Raw genomic sequence first — 27,508 nt, 5'->3', positions numbered from 1 at the left:
GGGGCGGGTCTACGTACTGACGCCACACGCCGGGGCGTGGTCAAGAGTTTGGTGCCCCGGAGTGGGGTGTCGGCGCTTCATTCGGGAGGAGCTGAGCCGGGGACAGGTAAGCGCGCGCTGCCGCCGGGTCTGGCCCAGTGCAGGAAGACCCGCGCCCTTGGGCAGGAGGCGAGGGTTGCGGCAGAGGGCGAGGGCGCCGCGTCCTCGTTGGCGCTGGCGCTGCGGTGACAGGGAGCGAAGCCGGATGGAGCAAGGCTGAGGAGGGAGGTGGGCGGGACGGGGCCTGACGGACGAGCGTGACAGCCATTGGCGCGGCGAGTGCCGCCTGACGGGCGGAGATTGGCGGATGCGGGCGCGCGCGGACGTCGCGGNTGGCTGAGGCGGACAGGGGGCGGGACGCGCGGCGGATGTGAGGGAACGGGCGCCGCGGTCGGGGTGACCCCCAAGGTCGAGGAGGCGTCACGAGGGAGCCTCCGACTCTCCTCTGCGCGAACAGAAGGGTGGCGCGCCCTTGACGGGGCAGCTGCGGGCGCCGGGCCCGTGCTCCATGCCAGAGCCTGTGCGACGTCCGCGCTTGTCCTGGCTTCGGGTGCCGCTGGGGAGACGCCCTAGAGTGTGTTTATCCTGCGCAGCACCCCCTCGTGCTCAGTATGCCTGCGGACTCAGTTCCCCGCCACACCCATTCTTTTCCCTGTCCCTGGGGAGACGCCCTTGAGCAGAGTATCCCCAGCACCCTGTATACTCAGGACCCTTCTTACTCAGTAGCCCACCACACCCATCTGCCTTGCAGGGCTAGGGTGATGCCCTCGAGTGGACCAGCACCCCGTGTGCTCAGTACCCCGCATTCCCTTTGCACCCCTGGGGAGACCCCTGAGCATATTTAATGTTTGAAGCACCTGTGTGCCCTGTACTCAGTACCTTGTCTCACTCCTCCTCCTTGAGCACCTGGGGTTGACACTTCTGAGCAGACCACCCTGCAGCACCCTGTACTCAGTACTGCCATATGCAGTACCTCACCACACCCATCCTCCCTGCATTCCTGGGGTGACGCCCTAGAGGGATCACCCCACAGCAGCTCGCGTACTCACTACTCCGTAATACCCACCAGCTCCCTGTGCTCTTGGGGTGACACCTCCCAGCATCGCGTGTACTCAGCACCCCACCGTATCCATTCTGCTCCCTTGGAATCTCACCGCGTGGTAGTCCTCCTTCCGGAGGTTTGATAGCCCATGTTGAGATGACGCAGCACAGTAGCCGTGCACCTCCTCCCCTCTGCGGACTGCCTGACAGAAGTGTAAGTGGTTCCGAAACGTAGGAGAAAACTTGCAGGACCGAGGACAGGTGTGATCTCCGTCCGTCCTGGCGCTTCTCGACGCCTCGCTCCGCAGTTCCGTACTGTGCAGCAGGGACCGGATGCCTGCTCCCAGGCTTACCGCGGAGCCGCTTCAGGACAGGTGGCCTGAAATGAAACCTTGTTTTCACCGGTGTTCTGTGTGGACGCACTTCATATGACAACGTGCCGTATTCTTCTAGCTTTGCCAGTTAGCTGAGAATCGTGGAAAGTTGGAGAAAGATCAGTTTCCTGATGATTAAGCGACTTTCCACTTTTCAGTTTTTTTCTTTAACACCTCTGTTGAGATACAATTTACATACTGTGCAGTTCACTCATTCAAAGTGTACGATTAAATGATGTGTATCCACAGCTATGCAACCATCAGTTCAGTTACTTTTAAAAACTAATTTAAGGGGCCTCCAGGTGGCTCAGTTAAGCATCGAACTCTTGATTTCAGCCCAGGTCGTGATCTCACAGTCCTGGGATCTGGCCCTGGGTCAGACTCTGCACTGACAGTGCGGAGCCTGCTTAGGATTCTGTCTCTTTCTCTCTCTGCCTCTCCCCTGTGTGTGCACACTGTCTTTCTCTCTCAAGATAAGTAAACTAAAAGAAAAAACAGTAGGGACACCTGGGTGGCTCAGTCGGTTAAGCATCCGACTTGGGCTCAGGTCATGATCTCACGGTCTGTGAGACTTTCAAGTCCCACGTCCGGTCCTTTGCTGACAGCTAAGAGCTTGGAGCCTGTTTTGGATTCTGTGTCTCCATCTCTTTCTCTACCTCTCCCCCCTCCTCTCAAAAATAAACAAACATTATAATTCTTTTAAACTCATTTCAGAAACGTGAATTCTGTTGATTTCATTTAAATTTGCACAGTTTATTAAATGGTAAATACTGTGTTCATTAAGTGTATATTACGTGTTCATATATCTGTGCTTATGTGCATATCAGATCTACTTTTAACTGGTCTCACTGTCCCATTTAACTTTTCACTGATCTCACTGCCCCATTTGAAAAATAAATGTACCATCTACCTGTTACATTTTTAGGTAGTTTTTTATTTGGGGATAACTGTATAATTGCTGAGATATATTTTGGGAATGTGTACATATAAATCTATTACATGCAGTTACAACAAATAGTACAGAGAGATCCCAGTGTCCCTTTACCTGGTTTCCTCGAGCGATAACGTTTTGCAACAACTGTAGTATGATATCGCAGCCAGATACTGGCACGGATAACAGTGAAGATATGGACTGTTTCCAGCCTCACAAGGATCCCTCCTGTTGCCTTCTTACAGACACACCTATTTCCCTCCTGCCTCCATGCCCTTAGCTCCTGGCAACCACTAAATCTCTCCATTTCTATGATTTTGGCAAACGAAGCATGTTATATAAAGAGAATCATACAGTATGTAACCTTTGGGATTGTTTTTTCCTACTCATCTGGATTCTCTGCAGATGTGTGCAGCTTGTTACCTGGATCAGTAGTTCCTTTCAGGCTGTGGTGGTACCATCCTTGGCTCATCCAATAAAGGGCATCTGAGTTGTTTCCATTCTCTGGCTATCATGAATAAGGCTGCCATCAACATTCATATGCAGGTTTTACAGGAACATAAAGTTTTGTTTCTCTGGGACAAATGCCTAGGAATGCAATTACTAGGTCATAGAGTGTTTGCATTTTTACTGTTTTAAGAAATAGCCAAGGGGCGCCTGGGTGGCTCAGTCGGGTCAGTGTCCAACTTTGGCTCAGGTCATGATCTCACGGTTTGTGGGTTCGAGCCCCGCGTTGGACTCTGTGCTGACAGCTAGCTCAGAGCCTGGAGCTTGTTTTGGAATCCGAGTCTCCCTTTCTCTCTGACCCTCCCCTGCTCACACTGTCTCTCTCTCTCTCTCTCTCTCTCTCTCTCAGAAATAAATAAAACATTTTTTAAATTTTTAAATAAATAAAACATTAATAAAATTTTTTAAAATAACCAAATTTTTCCAAGGTGGCTGTACCATTTTACCTTCCCACTAGTAGTGTATTTGAGATCCACTTTTTCCATATCCTTGTCAGCATTTCATGATGATACTGTTTTTTTTATTTTAGCCATTTTAATAGATGTGTAGTAATGTATCATTGAGGTTCTAATTTACACTTCCCTGATGGTTAATGATGCACGTTTTTCCACGCGCTTACTTGCCATCCATATATCCTCTTGAGTTATGCCTTTTTCGGGGTCTTTTACCCATTTTATGATAGATAGATTGGTTTTTTGTAATGTTGAGTTTTGAGAATTCCTTGTATATATACTCTAGTTCTTTGTTAGAAATGTGGTTTGCAGATCTTTTTCTCCTAATCTGCAGCTTTTTTTAATTTAAAAAAATTTTTTAGTGTTTTATTTATATCTGAGAGAGAGAGGCAGCATGAGCAGGGGAGGGTCAGAGGGAGAGGGAGATACAGAATCCCAAGCAGGCTCCAGGCTCTGAGCTGTCGCCACAGAGTGCGACAAGGGGCTCGAACCCACTAACCATGAGATCATGACCTGAGCTAAAGTCAGACTCTTAACCAACTGAGCCACCGGGGTACCCCTGTCTTTTCATCTTCTTAACCGGATCTTTTGCAAAGTAAAAGTTTTTCATTTTGATGCAGTCTAGTTTATCAGTTTTGCCTATGGATCACGCTTTTGGTGTCAAATTTTAGCTCTAGTTCCTGAAGGTTTTCTGTTAGGTGCTTTTCTGTAAGTTTCATAGTTTTGTGTTGTGCATTTAAATCTCTGATGCATTTTGAGTTAATTTCCATATAAGGTATGAAGTCTGGTGTGAGGTGTGGTTGTTTTGTTTTGTTTTGTTTTTCAGGTGGGGTTGCCTGTGAATACCCAACCAGTACCATTTGTTGAAAAGACTATTCTTCCATTGAATTGCTTTGTCACTTTGGTCAGAAATCGGTTGTGTTTACATGGGTCTGTTTCAGAGTTCTCTGTTCTGTCCCCTTGGACTTTTTCTCTCACTAACAGTACCTAATGGTTTTGATTACTGTAGCTACATAATAAATCTTGGAATCAGGTGGATTGCCTGTTCCCACATTTTTCTTTCTTTCAAAATTCTTCTTCCTTTTTCATCCAAATTTTAGAATAATCTTATCTCTATCTACAAAAAAAATTACTGGGATTTGGTAGGAATTGTGTTATACCTATATATCAATTTGGAGATAATCAAAATCATGGGGTGCCTGCGTGGCTTAGTCAATTGGGTGTCTGACTTTGGCTCAGGTCATGATCTCACCACTTGTTAGTTCAAGCCTGGCGTCAGGCTCTGTGCTGGCAGCTTGGAGCCTGGAGCCTGCTTCCGATTCTGTGTCTCCAGTCTCTTTCTGCCCTTCACCTGCTTGTGCTCTGTCTCTCTCAGTCTCTCAGAAATAAATAAATGTTTAAAAATTTTTTAAAAAGAAATCTTGAACATGTTCGATGTCCCCATCTATGAACACAGTAGGTCTTTCCATTTATTTAGATTTTTTATTTCTTTCATCAATGTTTCGTAGTTTTCAGCATACAAGTCCTCCGGAACATGTTTTGTTAGACTTACACTAAATATTCTTTTCTAACGTTTTATTTATTTTTTTTAGAGAGAGAATATGTGCATGTGAGTTGGGGCAGAGGGACTGAGGGGGGAGAGAGAGACTCTCAGGCTCCATGCTCAGCACAGAGCCTGGTGAGGGGCTCGATCCCACAACCCTGGGATCATGACCCGAGCCGAAGGGATCCTACACTGACAGAGCCATCCAGGAGCCCTAATATTTATTTTTAAAAAGTTTTGGTTTTGTTGTGCTTGTTAAGAGCGTGTAAGCATGTAGAAATATTATGGATTTTTGTATGTTCATCTTGTATTCTATGACCCTGCCGAAGTTACTTGTTGGTTCTGTGTTTCTGTAGTTCTTAGAGATTTTTTATCAAGACAGTCATGTCCTCTGCCAACAGGTGTAGTTTTCTTCCCTAATCTCTGATTTGTATGCTTTTCAGTTTCTTTTTTTGCATTTTCATCCTGGCTACAGTTCTCAGTACTTTGCTGAGTAGCAGGCATGAGAGTAGACATCCTCAGCGGCCTTGCTTCCACTTTTAGAAGGAAGTGCTCAGTATCATTATTAAGTATGATGTCAGTCGTAGCCTTTTGTGGATGTTCTGTATCAAATTGACGTTTCCTTCTACTCCTGCTGTTCTGAGCGTTCTTATCATGACTGGGTGCTGAATTTTGTGAAGTGTTTTATCTGCATCTATTGATTTGATTACGTGATTTTTAAAAACTTTTAATGTTTATTTTATTTTTGAGAGAGAGCATGAGCAGAGGAGGGGTAGAGAGAGGGGGACACAGAAACTGAAACAGGCTCCAGGCTCAGAGCTGTCAACACAGAGCCCGACACAAGGCTTGAACCCACGAACCATCATCTGAGCCCATGTTGGCCGCTTAACGGACTGAGCCCCCCAGGTGCCCTTCCCATGATTTTTCTTTTCCAGCTTGTTACTATGGTAAATTATGTTGTTGTTTTTTTTTAAATAATGAACCAACCTTGCCTTCCTAGAATAAGCTCCACTAGGTCAGGGAGCATAATTGTGTTTGTATATTCCTTGATTGTATTTGCTGAATTTTTTTAAGGATTTTTTTTTTTTTTTTTGGCATCTGTATTATTGAGGAATATCACTTTGAAGCTTTTTTTTTGTACTGTCTTTGGGTTTGGTGTCAGGAAAATACTAGTTTCATAAAATGAATTGGTTTCTCGTCATATTTTCTGGAAGAGATTGTGTAGGATAGGAATTAATTAATCTTTAAACATTTGGTAGGATTCCCCAGTGAAACCATCTAGGCCAGAAAATTACTTTTTAAGATTTTTAATTATACATTACATTTCTTTAATAGTTGTGGGTTATAAAATTATTTTTAATTGGGTTAATTGTGGTAGTTTGTATTTCTGTTGAATTCCTGTGTATCCTCGTGATCTAACGTCTAGCTGTTCTACCCCTTGTTGAAAGACAGCACCAGAAATCTCCAACTATAATTGTGGGGTTGTCGTCTTCTTTTTTTAGTTGTTTGGCTCACATATTTTGCCCTTATGTTGTTTGATGCATACATTATCTTCTTAGTGGATTGACCTGCTATCGTTGTATAATGTCTCCCAATTTTCTTTGCTCTGATATCTACTTTGTCTGACAATAACATAGCACTCCTGCTTTCCTTTAATATTTACATGATACGTAATTTATTGTCTTTTCGCTTTCTAGATTATATTGTTTGAATTGAGTTTCTTGTCAATGTGCATATAGGTGGATCCTGTTGTCTTATTCACTTTGACAATTTCTGTCTTCTAATTAGTGTATTTAGGTAATTTTATGTAATTGTTGGTATATTAGCAGTTGAGCCTGTCATTTTTTAAATCTTTATTTTTTGTTTCTCAGCTTTCTTTTTCCTGACTTCTTGCAGATTATTTGAACACATGTCAAAATTCTACTTTTACTTATAAATACTGGCTGAGTATATTGCTTTATATGGACTTTCTAGTGATTGTTTAGGTATTATATATACATGATTTATCACAGTCTGTTGGCATTATCGGTATATCAGTTTGAGTGAAGTGTAAAAAGCGTATCCCCATTTACATCTCTTTACCCTCCCTCATTTAAAATTATCTTAAGTCTTACTTACCTCTACGTATGTTTAGAATCACATGAGACATACTGCAATTTTTGCTTCATCCATTACACATAATTAGAATATTCAAGAGGAGAAAGAAATTATATTTAGTCATGTCGTTTTTTGTCATTTCATCATGTTGGAGGAGTCCTTATTTTTCTGTAGTATAGCATAGATCTCCACATACATCCGTATATATATGTATGTATAGTTTAGTATACTGCACAAGCAATCATTGAAAAACAAAGAGTTACAATAAGCCAACGAGGGAGATAAAATGAAATTATAAAACATACTTAAAACAAAAGAAAAAGGAACAAATGGAACAAGTAAAAATCAAAAAACAAGATGATAGATTTAACCTAAACTGTATGAAAAATCACGTTAAATGTGAATGTTCTAAAACATGATTCATTAGGTAATTAAATGGTGGAGATTTTCAGATTGGATAAAAAAACAGGTATGAAGACTTAACTACCGTAGATATTAGATAGCCTCACTGAAGGAGGATTCCTTATTTTATCATTTCATTTCTGTTCAGAGAATTTCATTTAGCCATTTACTTAGGTAGGTCTGCTAGTGGTCTCTTAGTTTTTCTTCATCTGAGAATGTCTTGATTCCCCTTTCATTCCTGAATAATATTCTTACTGGACATAGAATTCTGGGCTAACAGTGATTTTCCTTCAGCACTTGAAAAGTGGTGTCCCACGTTCTCTTGGCCTCCATAGTTTCTGGTGAGAAATACACTGTTCAAATTGTAGTTTTCAAGTTTGATTATGGGGGCACTTGGGTGGCTCAGTCAGTTAAGCACCTGAGTTTCGCTCACATCATGATCTGACAGCTCGTAAATTCGAGCCTCACGTCAGGCTCTGTGATGACAGCTCAGGGCTCGGAACCTGCTTCAGATTGTCTCCCTTCTCTCTGCCCCTCCCCCCCACCAAGAATAAACATTAAAAAAAATTTTTTAATCAACTTTGATTACAATGTGTCTTGCAGTCGATTTCTTTGGGTTTATTCTTTCTGGGATTCACCAAGCTTCTCATATTTGTCTTTTGCCAAATTTGAGAAATTTTTGCCATTATTTCTTTGAATACTTTTTCCACCCCTCCCTTTTTTTTTCTCTTGAGATTCTAGTGACATTGTCATGTCATCATTAATATGGTATTCACAATTATCATTAATTAGCAATAATCACGCCTCAGATAAACGTCATTGGCTACGGCACTGCCACTGCACAAAACTTCACACATCCTAAATCTTGTGTTACAGTCCTACATGTCACTGAGATGCTGTTGATCTTTTTTTCAGCCTATATTTCCTGTTGTTCAGCTTGAGTACTTTTTGTGTTTTATCTTCACGTTCTCTGAGTGTCCTCTGTCCCTTTCATTCTGCAATTTAACCCATCAGATTTTTAAAATTTGGTTATTCTTCAGTTCTGAATTTCCATTTGATTCTTCTTTATGTCTTCTCTTTCTTTATTGAGGCCTTTAATTTTTATTTTTTAGTTGTTTTCAAGCTTGTTCATAGTTGCATAAGGAAGTACATTGAGGCTGGGCTCCTTTAAACTCTTTGCCAGATAATTTTGACATGTCTATCTTCTTGGTGTCTATAGATTGTCCTTTTTTGTTTTGGTTGATCACCTTGCTTTTTGATCTTTGGTTAATTTTTGGACATTTTGGGTGTTCTGTATGTGAGACTCTGGATCTTAAATGTCTGAACACAGGCTTCTGCTGACACTGCTGGGTGTCAGTGGGTGCTGCCTGGTTACTACTGGGCAGGGGTGTATCCAGGCTCCCCACCCAGCCTCTGTGGTATCTGCAGGGAGGGACTCCTTGTTATTGCTGTGTGGGTGAATGTTCCCCAGTAGGCCTTTGTGATTCAGCCCTGCGTGGGAAGGGAGGGGTGCCGCCTTGTCACTGCAGGCACAAGTGGAGTACAGGCCTCCTCCAGGCCTCCATGGACCTGGTGGGGGTCACCCGGTGGAGATGGAAGCCCTGGATCTTCTCTTCACCAGTTGGGGTAGTGGTGGGCCACAGTGTTTTCTGTGGGGTTAGCTGTAGGCTGCAATAGAGCATTTATTGTCTAGAAATGTCTGTCCTTTGACCAGAGAGAGCAGGGGCTTCTGTTCACTTCGCTCGGCATTTCTGGGTTGCCAGCTTTGTCAGTACATAGTCTGGGATACGTGAAGCAGAAAGAAAGTTGAGGACTTGATGCTGTATCTTTTCGAGCCACCAGATCCCTTTCCACTTTCAGACAGAGTTTTCTGTTTTGTTCGGTTTAAATGTAATGTTTTATTTCTTTAGCTGCATTTAGTGAGAAACAAGTCTTTTATGTGCTTTTAAAATGTTTAATAAAGGGGCGTCTGAGTGGCTCAGTCCGGTAAGTGTCCAACTTCAGTTCAGGTCATGATCTCACGGTTGACGGGTTTGAGTCCCGCATCAGGCTCTGGGCTGACAGCCAGCTTAGAGCCTGGAGCCTGCTTTGGATTCTGTGTCTCCCTCTCTCTCTGCCCCTCCCTGCCTCAAGATCTGTCTTTCTCTGTCTCAGAAATAAATAAATATAACAAAATGTTTAATAAAGATTCACAAATAGCCTTGCTTTAATAAATACTTAATCATTTACAAAATTTTTTTTTAACATGTATTTCTTTTTGAGAGAGAGAGAGCAATACACACAGCACGAGCAGAGAGGGGCAGAGAGAGAGAGAGACACAGAATCCGAAGCAGGCTCCAGGCTCTGAGCTAACTGTCAGCACAGAGCCTGACACAGGGCTCGAACCCACCAACTGTGAGATCATTACCTGAGCTGAAGTCGGACGCCCAACTGGCTGTGCCACCCAGGCGCCCCAATACTTAATCATTTATACTCTGGTCATTGAAGAGTGCCTGCTTCGCCGCACGCCCCAGACCACTGTGCAGTGGCGGTCTGGGAGAGGAGGCCCTGAAACCTGGTGGGAGTCCTGACCTCAGAGATTGAAGCCACTCCCAGTAATCCGGTCAGCTGCCCACTCCACAGTAATTTGGGGATAGGTGCACCTTGAGAACTTCAGGTTTTTAAGAGAGGTGAGTTGGTCTTTTTCTTGCTGGCAAGTTGTAATTCTTTAGCCATAGAACACTTTTAAAGCATGCAAAAGTGTTTTCATGTTTGCATCATAATCACAAAAAGTGATGCCAGGGAGCACACTTGATGGCAGAGGAGCCTGAACACACAGCCCGTGACATGCTTGAGGCTCAGACAGCAACGTGGTACTTTGCCTGTGAGCCCTGTGTGCTGGCCATCGTTTCTGCCTGGTACCGACAAGAGTCCTGCACTTAAAAGCGATCCTCATGGGGTGCCTGGGTGGCTCAGTTGGATAAGTGTCCAACTTCAGCTCAGGTCATGATCTCACAGTCTGTGGGGTCAAGCCCTGTGTCGGGCTCTATGCTGACAGCTCAGAGCCTGGAACCTGCTTCGGATTCTGTGTCNCTTTGGATTCTGTGTCTCCCTCTCTCTCTGCCCCTCCCTGCCTCAAGATCTGTCTTTCTCTGTCTCAGAAATAAATAAATATAACAAAATGTTTAATAAAGATTCACAAATAGCCTTGCTTTAATAAATACTTAATCATTTACAAAATTTTTTTTTAACATGTATTTCTTTTTGAGAGAGAGAGAGCAATACACACAGCACGAGCAGAGAGGGGCAGAGAGAGAGAGAGACACAGAATCCGAAGCAGGCTCCAGGCTCTGAGCTAACTGTCAGCACAGAGCCTGACACAGGGCTCGAACCCACCAACTGTGAGATCATTACCTGAGCTGAAGTCGGACGCCCAACTGGCTGTGCCACCCAGGCGCCCCAATACTTAATCATTTATACTCTGGTCATTGAAGAGTGCCTGCTTCGCCGCACGCCCCAGACCACTGTGCAGTGGCGGTCTGGGAGAGGAGGCCCTGAAACCTGGTGGGAGTCCTGACCTCAGAGATTGAAGCCACTCCCAGTAATCCGGTCAGCTGCCCACTCCACAGTAATTTGGGGATAGGTGCACCTTGAGAACTTCAGGTTTTTAAGAGAGGTGAGTTGGTCTTTTTCTTGCTGGCAAGTTGTAATTCTTTAGCCATAGAACACTTTTAAAGCATGCAAAAGTGTTTTCATGTTTGCATCATAATCACAAAAAGTGATGCCAGGGAGCACACTTGATGGCAGAGGAGCCTGAACACACAGCCCGTGACATGCTTGAGGCTCAGACAGCAACGTGGTACTTTGCCTGTGAGCCCTGTGTGCTGGCCATCGTTTCTGCCTGGTACCGACAAGAGTCCTGCACTTAAAAGCGATCCTCATGGGGTGCCTGGGTGGCTCAGTTGGATAAGTGTCCAACTTCAGCTCAGGTCATGATCTCACAGTCTGTGGGGTCAAGCCCTGTGTCGGGCTCTATGCTGACAGCTCAGAGCCTGGAACCTGCTTCGGATTCTGTGTCTCCCCTTCTCTCTGCCCCTCCCCTGCTCATGTTCTCTCTCTCTCTCTGTGTGTTTCTCAATAATAAATAAATGTTAAACGTTAAAAATTAAAAAAAAAAAAAGTGATCCCTACTACCTCCTTCGGTTCGTGTTGGATGAGACGTCCCAAGTGGAAGACATTGAGCTCTTTGAGATTCTCAGCCAGTAAGGAGGCAGTTGACATCCTTGCTTTCTGTCCATGGCTTTGTACGGCTATGGGAAATGCGGTAATGACAGCCATGGGACTGCCAGCTGCAGGCGCGTAGTGCGCCCTGTCTTCTTGATTTGTTACCCAAATCCTACTGCATCCAAAACCATCACAGGAAAAGAGAACGGGGAATGTTTTTAAGATAAGTTGTTGTGCTTTTCAAACGGCTGTCCGGTAACCCGCACAGGTAGCAATCACTTCATGATCTCGTGTTCCCTTCCTCAGACTCATTTCCTGAGGAGCTGCCCCGGCTCTTCTTGCTAGACCTTGCTCTCTAATTGCACCTTTGCCCAGCCGACATGACCTTGATAGGCATCAGGAGTCAGTTTATCTCCCCATCCTGTGTATGGGGAGGTAGCCTTGGGGAAGGTGTTTGCCCAGCTGGGGAAGGTCCAGGCAGATAAAGTCCTGTTTCACATCAGCACATAGTTTCTTAGGGGCAGGATATTGAACCCTTAAAAACAAAATTTGCTTTGGTTTGTGTTTATCTTAAATGTTGTTTTTTCAAGTGTGTAGGTGTTATACCTGCACTTTGAAATGAATGGGTTGGAAGTACTGTCACTTTGTGTGCTTTATTGATAGATTCACTTTTAGTTTTTCTTAGACATAGTTCTTTTTCAAACAACTCTTGACACAATTCACATACCATACAGTTCACCCATGTAAGTTTTTTTTTTTAATGTTTTTATTTATTTCTGAGAGAGCGTGAGCAGGGGAGGATCAGAGAGAGAGGGAGACACAGAATCTGAAGGAGGCTCCAGGCTCCGAGCTGGCTGTCAGCACAGAGCCTGACTCGGGGCTCAAACCCACGAACCGTGAGACCATGACCTGAGCCGAGTCAGACGCCTTACTGAGCCACCCAGGCGCCCCCACCCATGTAAGTCTTACAATGGGGTGTTCTCCAGTGTGTTAGAAGGTGTGTAAACNTAAAACTCTCCACACCCATCAGCAGAGTTGTGTCTGCTCGGCCCCAGCCCTAGGCATCTACCTGTGGGCTTTCTGAATATTTTATGTGAGTGAAATCTCACAGCATGTTGTTTTTTTGTGGATGATCCTCCCCCCTCCCCCCCGCCGTGGTAACATAGGAGCTTTTATTTCTTTTTCTTTTTTAACTTTTTAATGTAAGTTATTGTCAAATTGGTTTCCATACAACACCCAGTGCCCATGTGGATGATTTTCTGAACATTCTCGAGGTTTGTCTTTGTTCCGGCACGTATCACTATTTCCTTCCTTTTCATTGCCAACTATTACATTTTGGGGCCAGGATGCATAATGCACTGTGAACATTCTCATACAAGCGTCTGTGCACACATGTGTTTTCATTTCTCTCGGGTGTGCATCCAGCAGTGGAATTGCTGAGTCATGTGGTGACTCCATGTTCGACTTTTTGAGGACCCACCAAACTATTTGTCACGGAGGCTGCACCAGCTAATGTTCCCACCAGCGGTGCAAAGGGCTCTGGTTTTCCACATCTTTGACACTGACTTTCTCTCTGATCGTACCTAGTCTCGGCGTGAAGTGGTCGCTACGGTTTTGATGTGAAGTATCCTAATGGATAATGATTTTGAACAATTTTTTAATGTGCTTATTGGCTATTTGTATATCTTCTTTGGAAAATCGTTCATATCCTTTGTTAGATTTTTGATTTAGTTATATTTCCCTTTACTACTGAATTATAAGAGGAGTTTTTAGGGGTCGCCTGGGTGGCTTAGTTGGTTAACCGTCTGACTTGGGCTCAGGTCATGAGCTCACAGTTTTTGTGGGTTTGAGCCTCCTGTTGGGCTCTGTGCTGATTGCTGGGAACTGGAACCTGCTTCAGATTCTGTGTCTCCCTCTCTCTGCCCCTCCTACACTCTCATTCTCTCTCTCTGTCTCTCTCTCTCTCAAAAATAAACATTAAGATAAAAAGGGGGTTTTTCCCATGTATTCTGTATGTAACCATGTGATTTGTAAATATGTTTTCCTATTCTGTTTTTGTTTTCTCTTTCTTGTTCGTGTCCTGTGATGATGAACAATGGTTTTGGTTTTGATGAGGTCCAGTTTATCTATTTTTCCATTTGTTTGTACTTTTGCTATCCTAACTGATAATCCATTACCTGACTCAAGGCCACAAAGATTTCCTCCATTTTAACTTGGAAATTACAAAACTTCTAAGGGTCTTACGGATTTTTAGCTCTTCCATTTAGGTCTTCGATCCATTTTGAGTTGATTTTGGATACGGTGTGAGACAGGGCTCCAATTTTATTCTTTTATTTGTGGAACTTCACTTATCCCAGCACCGTCTGTTGAAAAGACTGCTTTTTCCCCATTTAATATTTTGGCACCTTGTCAAATAGAAATAGTCATCTAAAGCAAAGTCAGAACACTTGGACTTTTGGGACAACCCAAAGGTTTCACGGGAGTGTTTGTACAGTTGAATACCTCTAGCAAAGGATGCGCTGTTCTGTTCTTACAGTTGACTTTGGAATTGGAAGGACAGAATCTGGTTCTTCCAAAATCTGAATGTAACCCCAGGGGTTGCTCTGGGTCCTTCAGATCATGGACAGAGAACAGCTGCTCCTGGTCACCCTTGGGTGGAGGTCAGGGGTCCTGAGCCACATGCTGAGAGACAGTCTGCGTAATGAGTCATCTTGAGGGAAGTTTGACGGTTGCTATCTGTCCTGCTTACTCTGCTGGGCAGGACTAAGCGTGCATCAGACTCCGTGACTGCAGACAGCTAGAGAACACGTTTATTTGCACATGGGATTGGAAGGACCGCTTTTGGCGGAACAGAAGAAACGAGCGGTTTTGAAGTTGTTGGTGTGGTCCCTGTATAATTGGGCACCACGGCAGCCAAGTGATGACAGCGCATGGAGGTGAGACTGCTGTGTTCTTGGAGGAGAGCCCAACTCAGAGACCGGGGCATGGTTCAGGAGGTCCAGGGGACAGGGACACTGGAGGGGAAACACGAGCACTTTCCTCTGGACCCAAATAAGAAAAAAATGACTGGCGTCCAGAGCAGCAGGTGTGCTTTCTGCTGTTGCCATGTGTGGAGGTGCTGGTCTGCCTTGACGCATTCATGGAAGAGCGTGCAAGAGCATGTGGCGAGGGGCTGGGAGACCGCCCGCCAAATGCGGATCGTGTGACTTGAATGAAAACAAAACATGGGCTACGATTGCATTCTGGGGCCACATTCAAAATACGTGGCCTGTCCATCTTTAAATTTTTTAAATTATTTTACAGAGAGAGTGCTTAAGAAGGGGAGGGGCAGCAGAGGGGGGAAGGGGAGGAGAGAGAGGAGAGAGAAGAGAGAAAATTCCAAGTAGGCTCCACACTTTCGGTACAGACCCCAGCACAGGGCTCAATCCCACAAACCCTGAGATCATGATCTGAGCTAAGATCAAGAGTCGGACACTTAACCAACTGAGCCCCCCACCACCGCTCTGTCCATGTTTAATTTTCAAGGGGCAAGTTTTCATTTGTTGTTTAGCTGATTTTCAGAGTGTGTGTTCTGTTTTTTCCTTTTTTTTTTTTTAATATTTTATTTATTTTTAGGANAACGTCTGCACTCAATGTGGGGCTTGAATTCACAGCCCCAAGGTCAAGAGTCGCACGCTCCACTGACAGCCGCCTGGGCACCCCACCACCACTCTTCCCTCTTGCTGATCTGTCTCCTGCAAGCCACAGAGCGGGCTGGGCGCCCTCTCCGACACAGGCCTAGGTTAATTCTGATCGTATTTGGCCAAGGGGAAGAGTTCTTGTAAACAGTACAGAGGGTAGTTTACTCAACATGAATTTCTGGGGCTTTCTCAGCACGTTTCAGAGCTTAGATGTCCTCAGGTAGGCGTGGGACTCGAGCCAAGGCACCTGCTCTGAGGCTTAGGCGTGAGCGCCGTGTTTGGCCAGCAGGACACAGGGCAGCCCTGGCTGGGGGGCCGTGGTGAGCCTTGCCTCCCTCCCTCCGGGGGCCACCCGGGCCTGATGAGAGGCACCCCTGGGCAGCCAGGATGCTTGGGAACGAGGATAGCACAGGGGCCCTGCCTGCAGGCCAGTGGTGTTCTTAGACGTGGTTGGGAGTGGGTCAGGGTGCTCTGGGAACAGGCTGGCTCTTGTATGATCTGGTGGCTGCAGCCACTGCTTTTAGAGCATGGCCGGGGCGGGGACAAGCATACACGTTAAGCTTAGTAAAATTAATGACTGTCAAGCACAAGGTCCACTCAGATCAGAAGCAAATGAGTGGCCCCCTCTCCCCCCTCCCTCCCGGAGTCCCTGCCCTCTCGCCCTGGCCTCTCCTTTCTTCTCCAGCCACTGAAGGGCCAGGCAGAACAGGAAGACGGGGTTTGCATCCTGGCTCTGCTGTTGACGGCCCTATGACCTTGGGGACTTTCTTCCAAGAAAGAAACTGAAACTCAGAAAGGCAGTACATAAGTGGAGGAGCTGGCGCCTGGCTTCTAGGGGGTTGTGGGGTTCATGAGGAGTCCTTTTGTGTCCCGTTGCTGACCGTGGAGTGGCACAAGGCAGGTACACGTCCCTTTGTGTGTGCTTCCCTTTTGAACCTTTGTTAGAGCTACTTACTCCCCTGGCAGAACCCCCTGCCCCACCCAGTACCTGTGAAATGTGGCCTCGCTGTGCGTGGGGCGTCAGGACCCTCTGCGCGGTCCTGCCTGGCTCACCCCACTCTCCCTGTCTTGCATCAGAAGATTCTTCCTCTTCCTCTGGGCCCCTTCCACACTTTTCCACTTTCGCCTTTCCTTCTACTGATTCTTTTATGTTTGTTTTTCTCTTCTGCTTCAAGATAAATTATTTGAGGACGAACACAGTGTTTTTCCAGTTTCTCTGTACTTTCCAGAGCACTCTGGGTCCAGCAGGTGCTCAGTAGCTCCAGGAGAGATTAGAAATGTCTTTCTCACTTTGTAATTAATCCTGATCTAAAGCTGTTGAATAATCCTTGTTGCCTTTTCTGTGATTGTCTCACACAACACAGACTTGGTGAGGTTCACATGTTGATTGTTGCCTCGCTTCCCTCCAGTGAGACTGGAGCTGCGTCCTTTCATCTGTGTCATGTTGAGCACAGGCCTGAGCACTGGAGCGGGCCACAGCATGTCCGCCAGGCCTTCCCGGTGGCCTTGTCCCTAAAGCACTTGCTGACTTCTCTTCCCTTTCTTGTGCAGACGCTCGCGAGAGGCTTCAGGACGAGGATGTTTCACTTAAGGACTTGTGCTGCTAAGTTGAGGCCGTTGACGGCCTCCCAGACTGTGAGGACGTTTTCACAAAATAGACCGGCCGCAGCTAGGACGTTCGGGCAGATTCGGTGCTATACTGCCCCCGTTGCTGCTGAGCCCTTCCTCAGCGGGACTAGCTCCAATTATGTGGAGGAAATGTACTATGCATGGCTGGAGAACCCCAAAAGCGTACACAAGGTAAGGCTCTCAGAGCGGACGTCTCCCTGCATTTGGCGTCTCGGCCTGGTGTTGGCGGGGCGCCCAGGTAAGTGTGCTCAGGTGCCCTGGGGAAGACCTGTGACCAGGAGCCCCACCGACCAGAGCTCTCCACGTTGGCTGACCACGACCACCACGCCACCAGAGGGGCGTTCCACTCCCGCTTGATGTGCCATACGCTGGAGACGTGTTCTCGGAAACAGAAGGCCTATCTGCCCTGTGAGGGTGTGAAGAGGATGTGCTCCACCTCCAGGGTCTCACCAAGCACGCTGCAGGGTACAGACAGCGAGACAGGCAGCGGACGGAGCAGCCGCCCCACAGGATGCTCCTCCATCCAGTCCTCTGGGGAGCACCTCAGAACCGTCGCCTGTGTGAATGGCATCTTCGGTCCGTGTGCTCCTGTCTTTCCTCCTGTGTTTGAAACTGAATTCCCTTCAGGTTTCTTTCTGACGGACTTCTGTTGCCTGCGAGGCACATTCTCCAGATCACCCATGTGCCCGTGTTTGCCCACAGGGCAGACCTGGTGGCAGAGCTGCTCCCTGGCCTCCTGGCCTTTGAGATTGACTGCTTCTGATGCCCATTTCTTGTGTTCAGGTTGGGCGGCTGGCCCTGTGGTCGGAACTGGAGGGCAGGTCCCCGGGTTACAGTCGTGCCCCGACAGTGGGCGGGGGAAGGTTTGGCTGAGGTGATGCACATGAGGTGCCCGGGGCCTGCGCAGAGACAGCGCCCGTTGGAACCTGGCCATCCTGCACTGCTGGCTTGGCCTCTTCGTCACTCGTGAATCTTAGGGTGTCGTCACAAGGCAGCCTGCTTCCACCGGGCCCCCAAGAATCCACTTTACGCTGAAATGTCACTGGTATTCAAGGTTGGATACGTTCCTGTGACCGCCTCCCAACCCCCTGAGTCGTTGGCCCTGTTTTGTCACGAATGCCCTCCTGGTCTAACCTCACTGCTCAGGGCACCCAGCCTGCTCCTTCCCTGTTTGCTTGCCAACCTGGAGGCTGGCTGGCTCCCTGAGCAAGGTGAGGCCTGCTTTCCTATGAGTGTACATGGTCCCTGGCTTGCAAACAACTGACTGCCCATAGGCGCCCTGTAGAATCAGGGGTGCCGGGTCAGACGATCACCTCGAGCTGTGGCCTGTCCCTCTGCCTCTCTTTCCCCAAACCTTTGTGGAACCAGCCACGTCTTCTGAAGTGCAGCCACAACTTGTGCGTGTACTGATGGGCCAAGGCTCAGGAGCGTCTATGCCAGTGCCTGGCCTCGGGCCCGGGTTGCAGTTGGGAAGCGCACCGTGGCTCCAGCGCAGATCACGGAAAAGTGGGGCTGACAAGGCACCACAGCTCCTACCAGAAGCCTCTTGAGGAGCCTTTTATGGGGACCTAAACATAGGCCATGGTACCTATGAGGCCAGCTTTCCTTGAAAGGTTTTTCCTATTTGTTAGGTTTGCTACTGTTGTCATTAGTAGTGTTTGGATTATTTTATCGTTATGATTATTACTGGGGTTTTTTTCCAATATTTTTTTAATCTTTATTTTTGAGAGAGAGAGAGACAGAGTGGGAGCAGGGGAGGAGCAGAGAGAGGAAGACACAGAATCCGAAGCAGGCTCCAGGCTCCAAGCTGTCAGCACAGAGCCCAATGCGGGGCTCAAACTCATAAACCATGAGATCATGACCTGGACACTTAACTGACTGAGCCACCCAGACACACTTGATTATTACTTTTTTTTTTTAAGGACTTTTTTGAGAATCCAAGAAGCAGTGCGTGCATTCTGGGCTGTAGGGGAGCCCCCTGATTTCATTCCAACTTATCATCACCAGTGACGGGACTGGTCTCGGGCCAGCTGAGGCCCCTGTGGACCCCTGGGACTTAGTCTTTAGACCAGTTTTTGGTTCAACAGCAAAATTGAGGGGCAGGTACAGAGATGTCCCGTGTCTTCCCTGCCATTGGCACACATGCTGGGGTTAACGACATTTTTGAGGCTGGGGAACCCACGCGAACACGTCCTCATCACCCAAAGAAAGGCCTCTTGTGGTGTTGTGTGTTCTGAGGGTTGGGACAGCTGCCAGTGACCTGTGTCTCCATCAGGGTTTCCCATGCTGTCCCAACGTTTCCACTGCCCTGGAAACCTTACGTGCCCCACCTAATTCTTGGAAAGTGTTTTTACCACGTTTCGAGGAAGGCCCTCAGAGGTTCTCAGGCCAGGAAGGGTTGGCCACGGTGCCTGTCCATCCTGGGGAGGACAGCACACTGAGGGTCCACTGACAGGCACAGGTGCGGCTGGGCCAGGGTTGGGGCGGGAGTAGAGGAGGAACACTGGCCCTTGGGCTTTGCAAGTCAGAGCAGTCACCACATGGAGATGCTGCGCAGGAGGCAGGGAGGACGTCAGAAAGGGACTTCTCAGTTTAATGAGAGAGTACACGCAGATTGGCATCCTTGCGTCCGATTTTACTGCTGGGTGCTCTTGCCCGGGCTCTCCAGGGGGCGCCTGTCAGCAGGTGTGTCCTCGCCCACCTTCCCTGCCCAGTGGAATCAACTGCTTCTCCAAGTTTCCTTGGAGGCCCCGTACCTGATGTGTCCATGCTTTTCCAGAGACACAATCTGGAACTTTCCTCAGATTTTAGAGGCATCAGCGACTCACGGAGGTCCTCAGAAATAATTGACTATTAAGAATGCTTTGTTTGTGCTCATGTTTTAGGAGATGTAGTTCAAGAAGAAATGACAAGTTAGGTTTTCAGATTTAGACTGAGTGCCTCTCTGATCCCCCACTCATGCATTGTCGTGGGGTGTGGGCTCCTTGTCCTGAGAGCTGCTTTTGTCCCCTCCTCCGTTGGCACAGAGCTTGTTCGCATCCGGCAGGAACAGAACAAATTTAGCATCTCCCCTCCCTGGCCTGCTGCACTCAGCTTTCCGGTTACTTTTGTAAGTTTTCACGTAGAGAACAGAGTGTGAAGTGAGCCTCCGTGAGGAGAGTACATCCAGCTTCAGCAGCACTTTCCAGTTTGCCAGGCTGTAAACCTCTTCCTTCTCTACTCGTTTGTGCTGGTTGGTTTCTTTGGGGCGGGGATGGGGGGCCCCTGGGAGTGTCTGAAGGCAGATCCAGACCTGAGTCATTTCCGCACAGCTCTCAGCAATACAGGAATGTCTTCCTAACCACACCTAACAAAGTTAACGAGAGAAATCTCTAACACCTAATTCTCAGCCTCAGCCGGCTGCCTTCGTAACTTACAGTTGGTTGTCATATCCATGGTTGTAAAGAACACTTCTATTTTTAAAGGTCTGATCGTGGAAATTGTCTGGTGAAGTAATTGAGTAGTTCAGGCCGCAAGCCTCTCGTGCTCCTGGTGCCCAGGTCAGCGGCTGGCCCCGACCACGCCCGTACAGGCTGCAAGGGCCCCCCGGCCCCCCTGTGCCCCCTGGTGTGCCTCTCCCTGCTGTCCCCTCCAGTCCTCCATGCCTTCCCAGACAGTGAGCTGTGCCTAGGAACTTTCCTCCATGGCCTGTGGTGTTGGCATGCGAAGCCTCCCTCATCGGGCTCTCAGCCACTCTAGGGACGAGACAGATGGCAGCATCTTCTTTTTGTTTATGTCTTAGGAGCACATAGGGCCAGAGGCAGATTGTCCCATTCATTTGTGAAACAGGAGGCATCGGGAGCCCCCGGGCCCATGCCAGGCCCCATATGTGCGCTGAGGCACATGCCCACCTACACATGGAGCCACGGAGGACCCGGCTCGGTGCTGGCAGGAGATCCCGCTCTACCTGTGCTCACTGAACCTCCCACAGCCATCCCCAGAGCCTCGGAGCTTGCTGCCCCGCTGGACCTTCCGGCGGCCTCAGCCTACTTCCTAAATACCGTCTTCCTCTTCTCCTGAACCACATGGTTTATTACACCATTCCTGGGCCGGCTCCTAGGGTAATGACAGCTCTGGTCCAGCGTGGTCGCTGTACCCAAGGCGGAGTCTCCAGACTCGGTCCCACCTCTGGGGCCTGACCGTGCCCCTCTTCTGGCCTGGGCAGCTCTGCCTCTTCCACACTCATGAAACACAGTCCTGTCATTTTCTGTGAGTGAACCAGACCAGCAGGGAAAAACACAGTCCCCAGTACATGGTGACACATGCCTTCTCACTCTGGTTTTGAATGCTCCCAGGCTGTACTTAGACAACTCTGTGGCGGCCTCGGTGGGGAAACACCTATGTTGAAGGTCCATGGTACCCTTTGTGGGATTTCGGTGAGGGAGGCTGCTGAGCCTCAACCGCGGTGACTCTGTGTACTGTTAACCAAATGGGTGAGGGACCTTTCCTGACCTCAGTATCTGGGGGGCTTTCCACTTAAACAGCTTGGTTCATGGGATACAGTGAACACGTGTGAAGAGTGAGAAGCAGGAGCGGTACCTTCCCTTCCGCGTGCAGCAACCTGAGGCTGTCGTGTCTGAGGACGGCGATGGGTGACTGCAGAGGTCCCACAGGGCCCTGTGCGCACAGACCAGGTGCCGCCTCTCCGGGATGGGCTGTGGTGAGGTCCGCGGACCCTCAAGGGTTAGAAGTGAGGCCAACCCTGCCAGGAATATGCCGCAGGGCTGGAAGGACGCACCGTCACGGACCAGAGTGGCCACCGCCTTAAGTCCCTCGGACAGAGGCCTGTCACTGTCCATGGGGTCCACGGGGCAGAGCTGAGGCCACGGTCCTTAGCTGGTCTTGGGTGATTGCTGGCATTTTGCTCACACGCCCTCCGGAGAGACAGTGGCAGAGCCTATCCGGAGACGTCCCCTCCCCTGTGCTGCACTCTGACCAGCGTAAATTCTTTCAGTCTCTGTAAGAGGAAGTCCTGCGCAGAACCCCCAGTTTTAGCTGCTTCCAGTAGGAAGTGGTCTGCGGTGACGTGGCAGTCCCCGACCCCATTGTGTGGCCATTCCCTGCCTCCCAGATGCAGTGTTCATGGGCAGAGGGGTCAGAGCCCCACCGGAGGACAGGCACACACTGTGTGTTCGAGGAAGGTTGGGACCCAGCGGTTGGCACAGATAGGGCACTTCAGGGTGGGTGTGGGGACTGTCCAGGGCAGCCTTTTCATGCACACCCACGCCATGGCTGGGCCACTATGCACAGTCACTGGGATGCTCAGGAAATAATGCGGGGCCACCAGCACACCTCTTGAGCTGGCAGAGCCTGTGTGCGGGGGGCTGGGGAAGACAAAAGCCTCAGAGCAACACCTGCTGGCCCCAGAGCTACCCTTAGCTGGAGGAGCTGCTGCTGCATGTTTTTGGGACAGAATTAGCCTGAACCCACCAGACCCTTGTTTCGGGATGGCCGCTGGTCACTTACTGCCCCAAGTTTCATATGCGTAGCAGTCAGCATTGTTAACATCAGAACTTAACGCAATTGTCTGCAAGGGTGCTGGGTCCAACCTCAATGACTGTGGGTCACTGGATCATCAGCCTCGTGGTGGCCTTTGAGCCTAGGGTTTGGTCCATTCCCGAGGTGGCCAGAGATTGCCTCGCCCACTCCCCAGGCTGGCTTTACGTCAGGGTCCTTGGCAAGGCACCAGCAGAGGGTGGTGGTGGCATCAGGTGACATCACGTGCTAGACCAGGGTGCGGAGAGCAGGCTGGTGGCACCCAGGTGGAGCAGCATCTGAAGGGGACTTCAGGCAAGAGGAAATGGTCTGGTCAGCCCAGAACCCAGAGGCATAGAATTTGGTGGCCAGAATCAGCATCAGTCACCCTGTGGTCAGTGTTGGTCATCAGCTTCTAGAACAAATCCAGGTATCCTGCTGCTGCTTTTCAAAGTGTGAGCAGGTGTGCAGTGCCTGACGTGCTCCTCACGCTTGCAGGTGCAGAATCGGGTACACACACTGCTCAGGCCACATCCCCTGCACTCGCCCGGCCTGCAGGTGACAGGCTCACTGTGGCGGGGATCTTCCTTCCCGAGAGCAGGCGTGTGGCCCTTCCGAGATGGAAGCACTCCTTGGATGGCCTCTGGGGTGACCTCCACAGCCGGGCACTGGGCCCAGAGGCGCTTCTGATCTGCTGACGGTACATAACTTAGAGCAGAGTCCGCTTGCCTCCCTGACCTGCTCATACCCACGTTGCTGGTGAGCAGTCCCACACTGACCAGCGCCAGCGTGCTCTCTGAACTGAGTCGGAGCCTCTGGACTCTGGAGGCTGCAGGTATCTACAGCTGACCCCCCACACCTGGAGTCCCACCTGGCACCTCACCTGACCCCCCCATCTAACTCCCTACTTAGCNCGCCACCTGACCCCCCCAAACCCTCACCTAGCACTACAGTTGACAGCACATTTGCCGGGCTCACCCTGTGAAGGAATCTGAACCCAATTTAACTCAGCTGAGTTGAGCGCCTACTATATGCAAAGCCCAGCAGAGCTTTCTGGGGACATTGCAGAGGAACGGGCATGTTTGCAGCCTTCCATGGGCTTCCTCTGCTTGGTGCCCCAGAACGTTGGTGATCGCAGGGAGCACCTGGCATGGTTGCAGGAAGTTGGGGTGGGGGGGCGGTGATGGCTTTTGGGACAGAGCTTCACTTACCTAAAATTTAAGAATTGTGCTTTCATTTTGACCAGAATATTCCATTCGTTTACAATCAGAATGTACCATGTTTTCGTGATGGTCTCAGCCCCACACCTCTGCTGAGGGCTGTGCCCCCTTCCAGCACAGCCCCTACTGGCTCTAGCCCTCTCTCTGGTCTTGTCTCTGGCAGGTCCCCTGTGTCCCCTCCTTGGCCTCCTTGTACCAGCCATCCCCCAAGCGCTGTCTCTTCTCACCTCTGCACCTGTGCCTGCAGTCGTCCCCCTGGCCCTAGGCTTCTGGGATCCCGCATAGAGGCAGCCTTAGGGTGTCTGTGGGACTGCAGCCTGGAGTCCTTGTGTGTACGTCCTCTGTGCCTTTGGGAAGAGTGTTTACGTGCAGGGAGAAGTCACAGGAACCCTGTGGTCCTGGCGGGCGGAGGAGCTGGTGCCTTCTCGTACCCCCCCATCAGAACACCACTCCCTCCAGCAGGGGGCAGAGGACTGGGTGTCCCTTATTAGCCAGTGGAAGGAGGTGGCACCTTCTCCTGCCACCCCCGCCCCCCGTCCCTTACTAGGCACCAGAGGCCACTTTCCAGGCCCCAGACAGAAGCCAGGGTCGGCTCAGCTTGGCTCATTTCTCAAGGTGTTTGGAGACCTGTGCTTTCTCCTTACTCCTGCTGGGCCACTGGAGTGACTGCTGCAAGCACAAGTCTCCGCACTGTAGGATTGGGCATCCACCCAAGAGCGCGAGATTGTTAGGGATGAGTCTGGCTCGGAGAGAAAGGAAACTTCACTGAGGTGGCTGACATGGACAAGGTTTTTCTCAACAAGAGCTCGGGGCCACCTGCCTTGACGGCACATCGGCCTCACATCTTCAGGGTCAAGGAGCCAGTGGACAGGCTCAGGTGTCCTCTTCTGGAAGCTTCCTCCTCACCGAGGGGAGGGGTACCCTGACAGGTGCTTCATCCTTGCAGTCACCTGCCCACCCACAAGTCTGTAAAGCCTGCTGTCCACATGTGTGCACTCAAGGGCTGTGGGTGTCAGACAGGAAGCCCTCTCCAGGTGGTGGTGAGGGGCCAGGGTCTGGAGCGGGTGGGCCGAGGTGAGAGAGAGGAGGCTCCTTGGGGACCAGAAAGCACTAGAGGAAGGAAACACACCCTCTGCTTTCAGAGCCGTGTGGGGAATTTTGTCTGCTCTTCTGAGGTCTGATGGGCAAGTGGCAGTGCGGTGGGTTTGCAGGTGTGTGGGGCTGCAAGGAGCCTCCCAGGCTGCTGTCCTTGGGGCGGGTCACAGGAGAGCAGGTGCCTCGCCTGGCCAGGTGTTAGGGATCTGATGAGAGTGCTGGCTCCCTGCTTTCCGCAGGACTGACGCCAACAATGTCTTCCGACTGCCTCCAGTGCGAGCAGGGTTCACGGCTGTGCGTTTGTTCTCAGCCAGTTGAAAGTCACTTGGAGTTGTATTCTGAGGACAAAAGAAGGTCAGAGAGAGAAGGCCTGATGAAGGCAATCGCCCCCCCTTCTCAGAGCCTGGACTGGATGGGACCCCAAAGCCTTTGTGTCACAGCTATGCCCTCGGCATCTGCTAGAGAGGCCTTTCGTTTCATCGTCTGCTTGGCAGGGGGCAGCTGAGCAGGGACATGTACTTGGGGCTGCCCGCCGACCAGGGTCCCCGCTGCTCAGGGCCGTGTGCTGGTGGTTCTCTCCCACCTGCCTTCATAGGCGGAGGGCTCCTTTCGAGTCAGGGAGAGCCCTGGGCCACAGCCACTCCCCAAATGCAGGGGCTCCCTCAGACCCAGACCTGTTGGCAAAGCTCCACAAGGTCAGAAGTGGGGGGTTGTCCAGCTTCTCAGCTCCTCGTGTCCTCGTAGCGAACCAACTGGGTGCCGAGCGGGGAGGCGGCCTCCCCTTTCCTGAGGAGTCTGTACTGAGGTGGCCTCTCCTTTCCTTCAGAGACCAAGGCAGCTGCCTTCTCTGGTGGACATGTAGCCGGCCAGCTGTGTCAGAAAGGCCAGAGTGTTAGCAGGACAGATGTTTTGTTGGGGGGAGGGGAGTGGCCCTGGGCCTCCAGTTTTGGATCGCACAGGTGCCTGGCCTCAGGTTTCATGCTTTTGCGTCGGCATTAAGGCAGTGCCCGGAAAAAGCCCCACTTCCCTCCCACCGTCGGTGGACACATGCCAGCTTAACCAGAAAGGTAGGAACAGTGAAACCAGGACTCCTTAGTTGAGGCATTTTAGAATTGTTACTGAGTTCTAAATCAGATAAAGTGTACAACTCGGGAATTGGACAGTCATCTTGCTACTGGTTTGACTTTTTTTCTTTGAAGTTTATTTATTTATTTTGAGAGAGTAAGAGAAAGGCAGAGAGAGAGGGAGAGAGAAAGCCCCAAGAAGGCTCCACGCTATCAGCACAGAGCCCGATGTGGGGCTTGAACTCATGAGCCATGAGATCATGACCTGAGCTGAAGTCAAGAGTTGGTATGTTTAACCTAATTCAAGCACCTGTGAATACGAAAGGAGTATATTCTTATTGTAGAATGGTTTAAACCTTCTGCAGAGCTCCCTCAAAAGCTGTTGTAGGGAGAGGCCAGACTGCCCTGCAGGAGGCAGTGCCCCGGTGCATGGCACAGCCAGCCGCTGACACTCCTGATGAGCTTGTGGGAAGTGTCTTAGGGGCCTCGGATTCCATAGGTCTGTGCCCTGGACAGCGCTGAAAAGGGCCCGCCTGAGAAAGCCAGAGGGTGGCGAGGACCAGCATCAGCCCGCCCCTGACAGACCCACTCGCTGCCCACTGAGCCCCGCCAGGCCCCTCCAGACACGGTCCTGGTCGCTCTTCCTGGCCAGACGAGCACACAAGTCCAGCGACATTTCTCCCATCCAGATTTTTCACGAGTCTAAGTCAGAGCTTACTGACGAAAGAATCTTAGAAACTGGAATATGTGTGGCCGAGAGGAAGGACTGTTTTTCGTGTTTCTGAACTTGCCAGAGTTCCATAATGTTCTTTTTTCCACAGGAACTTTACTGAGTTTTCATCTTCTGTACCTCTAAAATACCTCTTTCTAAGCCTCATATCTGCATGAGATGAGATGGTAAACTACTCTAGTTCATGGTATCTATGCCCATTATAAATTGAATCATCCAAATGTGGAATAAGCGAACATAGAAGCAAGGAAGGAAATGACGTGGCTCATGTGAGCACGGAGGGAAGTGCCTGCAGGGCTTGAGTGAGCCTCTTTACCTCTGTGAGTCACTCCTTACTGCAGGCCCATGAGGAGTACTTGTGTCTTCCGCTTACAGATACAAGTCAGGAAACTCACCAGGACGTCAGGGCCCAGATTCCAGGGCCTATCTCTGGGCACATGCCCTGGGCCCTTAGCTCCAGAGTTGCCCTCCTGAATTACTAACGAAGAGACTGTTTGTCCAGGGATTTGGAGGGAGCCCAGCAGGCTGCCCAGTATGAGCTCTGGGCTCCTTAAAGGCCCTGGTTCCATTTTGCACCTGGGAACACAAGCATGAGCAAAGCCAGCCTGGGCCCCCAAGGCTATGCCTGGCCCCTGGGGTTTGGAGACACACTGAGGTTGTCCCGTGGGGGCAGCTGCAGACCTGCAGACCAGGCTCAGGAGCATTGGTCTTCAGGATAACCAGGCAAGGGGCTGGTGGGGTGGGAAGAGAAAGGGGTAGCCCGCCACAGAGGCGCTCAGCACGTGTTGTATTGCTGGATGACCTTGGGCCTTTGGGGTTTTGATGGCAGGGCAGCCTCAAGTCCTCCGCATCTTAGGGGTGGGGGTTAGGAGGGGTGTCCTGGGGGGATGCTGGGAGCAAGGCTCTACCCTTCAGGTCTGGGATCGGACTGTCCAGCAGAGGAGCACATCACTCCCTCCCCCCCCCCCCCCAGGAGGGGGCCCGCCT

General features: G+C 49.7%; 1 protein-coding gene and 1 pseudogene across 1 annotated transcript in view; one reads left to right on the top strand and one right to left on the bottom strand.

Annotated features, from left to right (window-relative positions):
- The first annotated feature begins 37 nt into the window (after nt 1-37).
- The window catches only part of OGDH (oxoglutarate dehydrogenase), a 64,307-nt gene continuing 36,836 nt past the window's right edge, over nt 38-27,508 (top strand). The window contains exons 1-2 of the mRNA XM_077765809.1: nt 38-106; nt 16,821-17,069. Coding sequence (XP_077621935.1) covers nt 16,848-17,069 — 222 coding nt within the window. The 5' untranslated portion in view covers nt 38-106; nt 16,821-16,847. The remainder of the gene's footprint in view (nt 107-16,820; nt 17,070-27,508) is intronic.
- LOC144233034 (U4 spliceosomal RNA) lies at nt 8,104-8,235 on the bottom strand (annotated as a pseudogene).

Source organism: Crocuta crocuta, unplaced genomic scaffold (assembly GCF_008692635.1).
Source record: "Crocuta crocuta isolate KB4526 unplaced genomic scaffold, BGI_CrCroc_1.0 scaffold751, whole genome shotgun sequence".
Taxonomy (NCBI): domain Eukaryota; kingdom Metazoa; phylum Chordata; class Mammalia; order Carnivora; family Hyaenidae; genus Crocuta; species Crocuta crocuta.
Note: the sequence above shows the minus strand (reverse complement) of the source record. Positions and strands in the feature narration are given on the sequence as shown.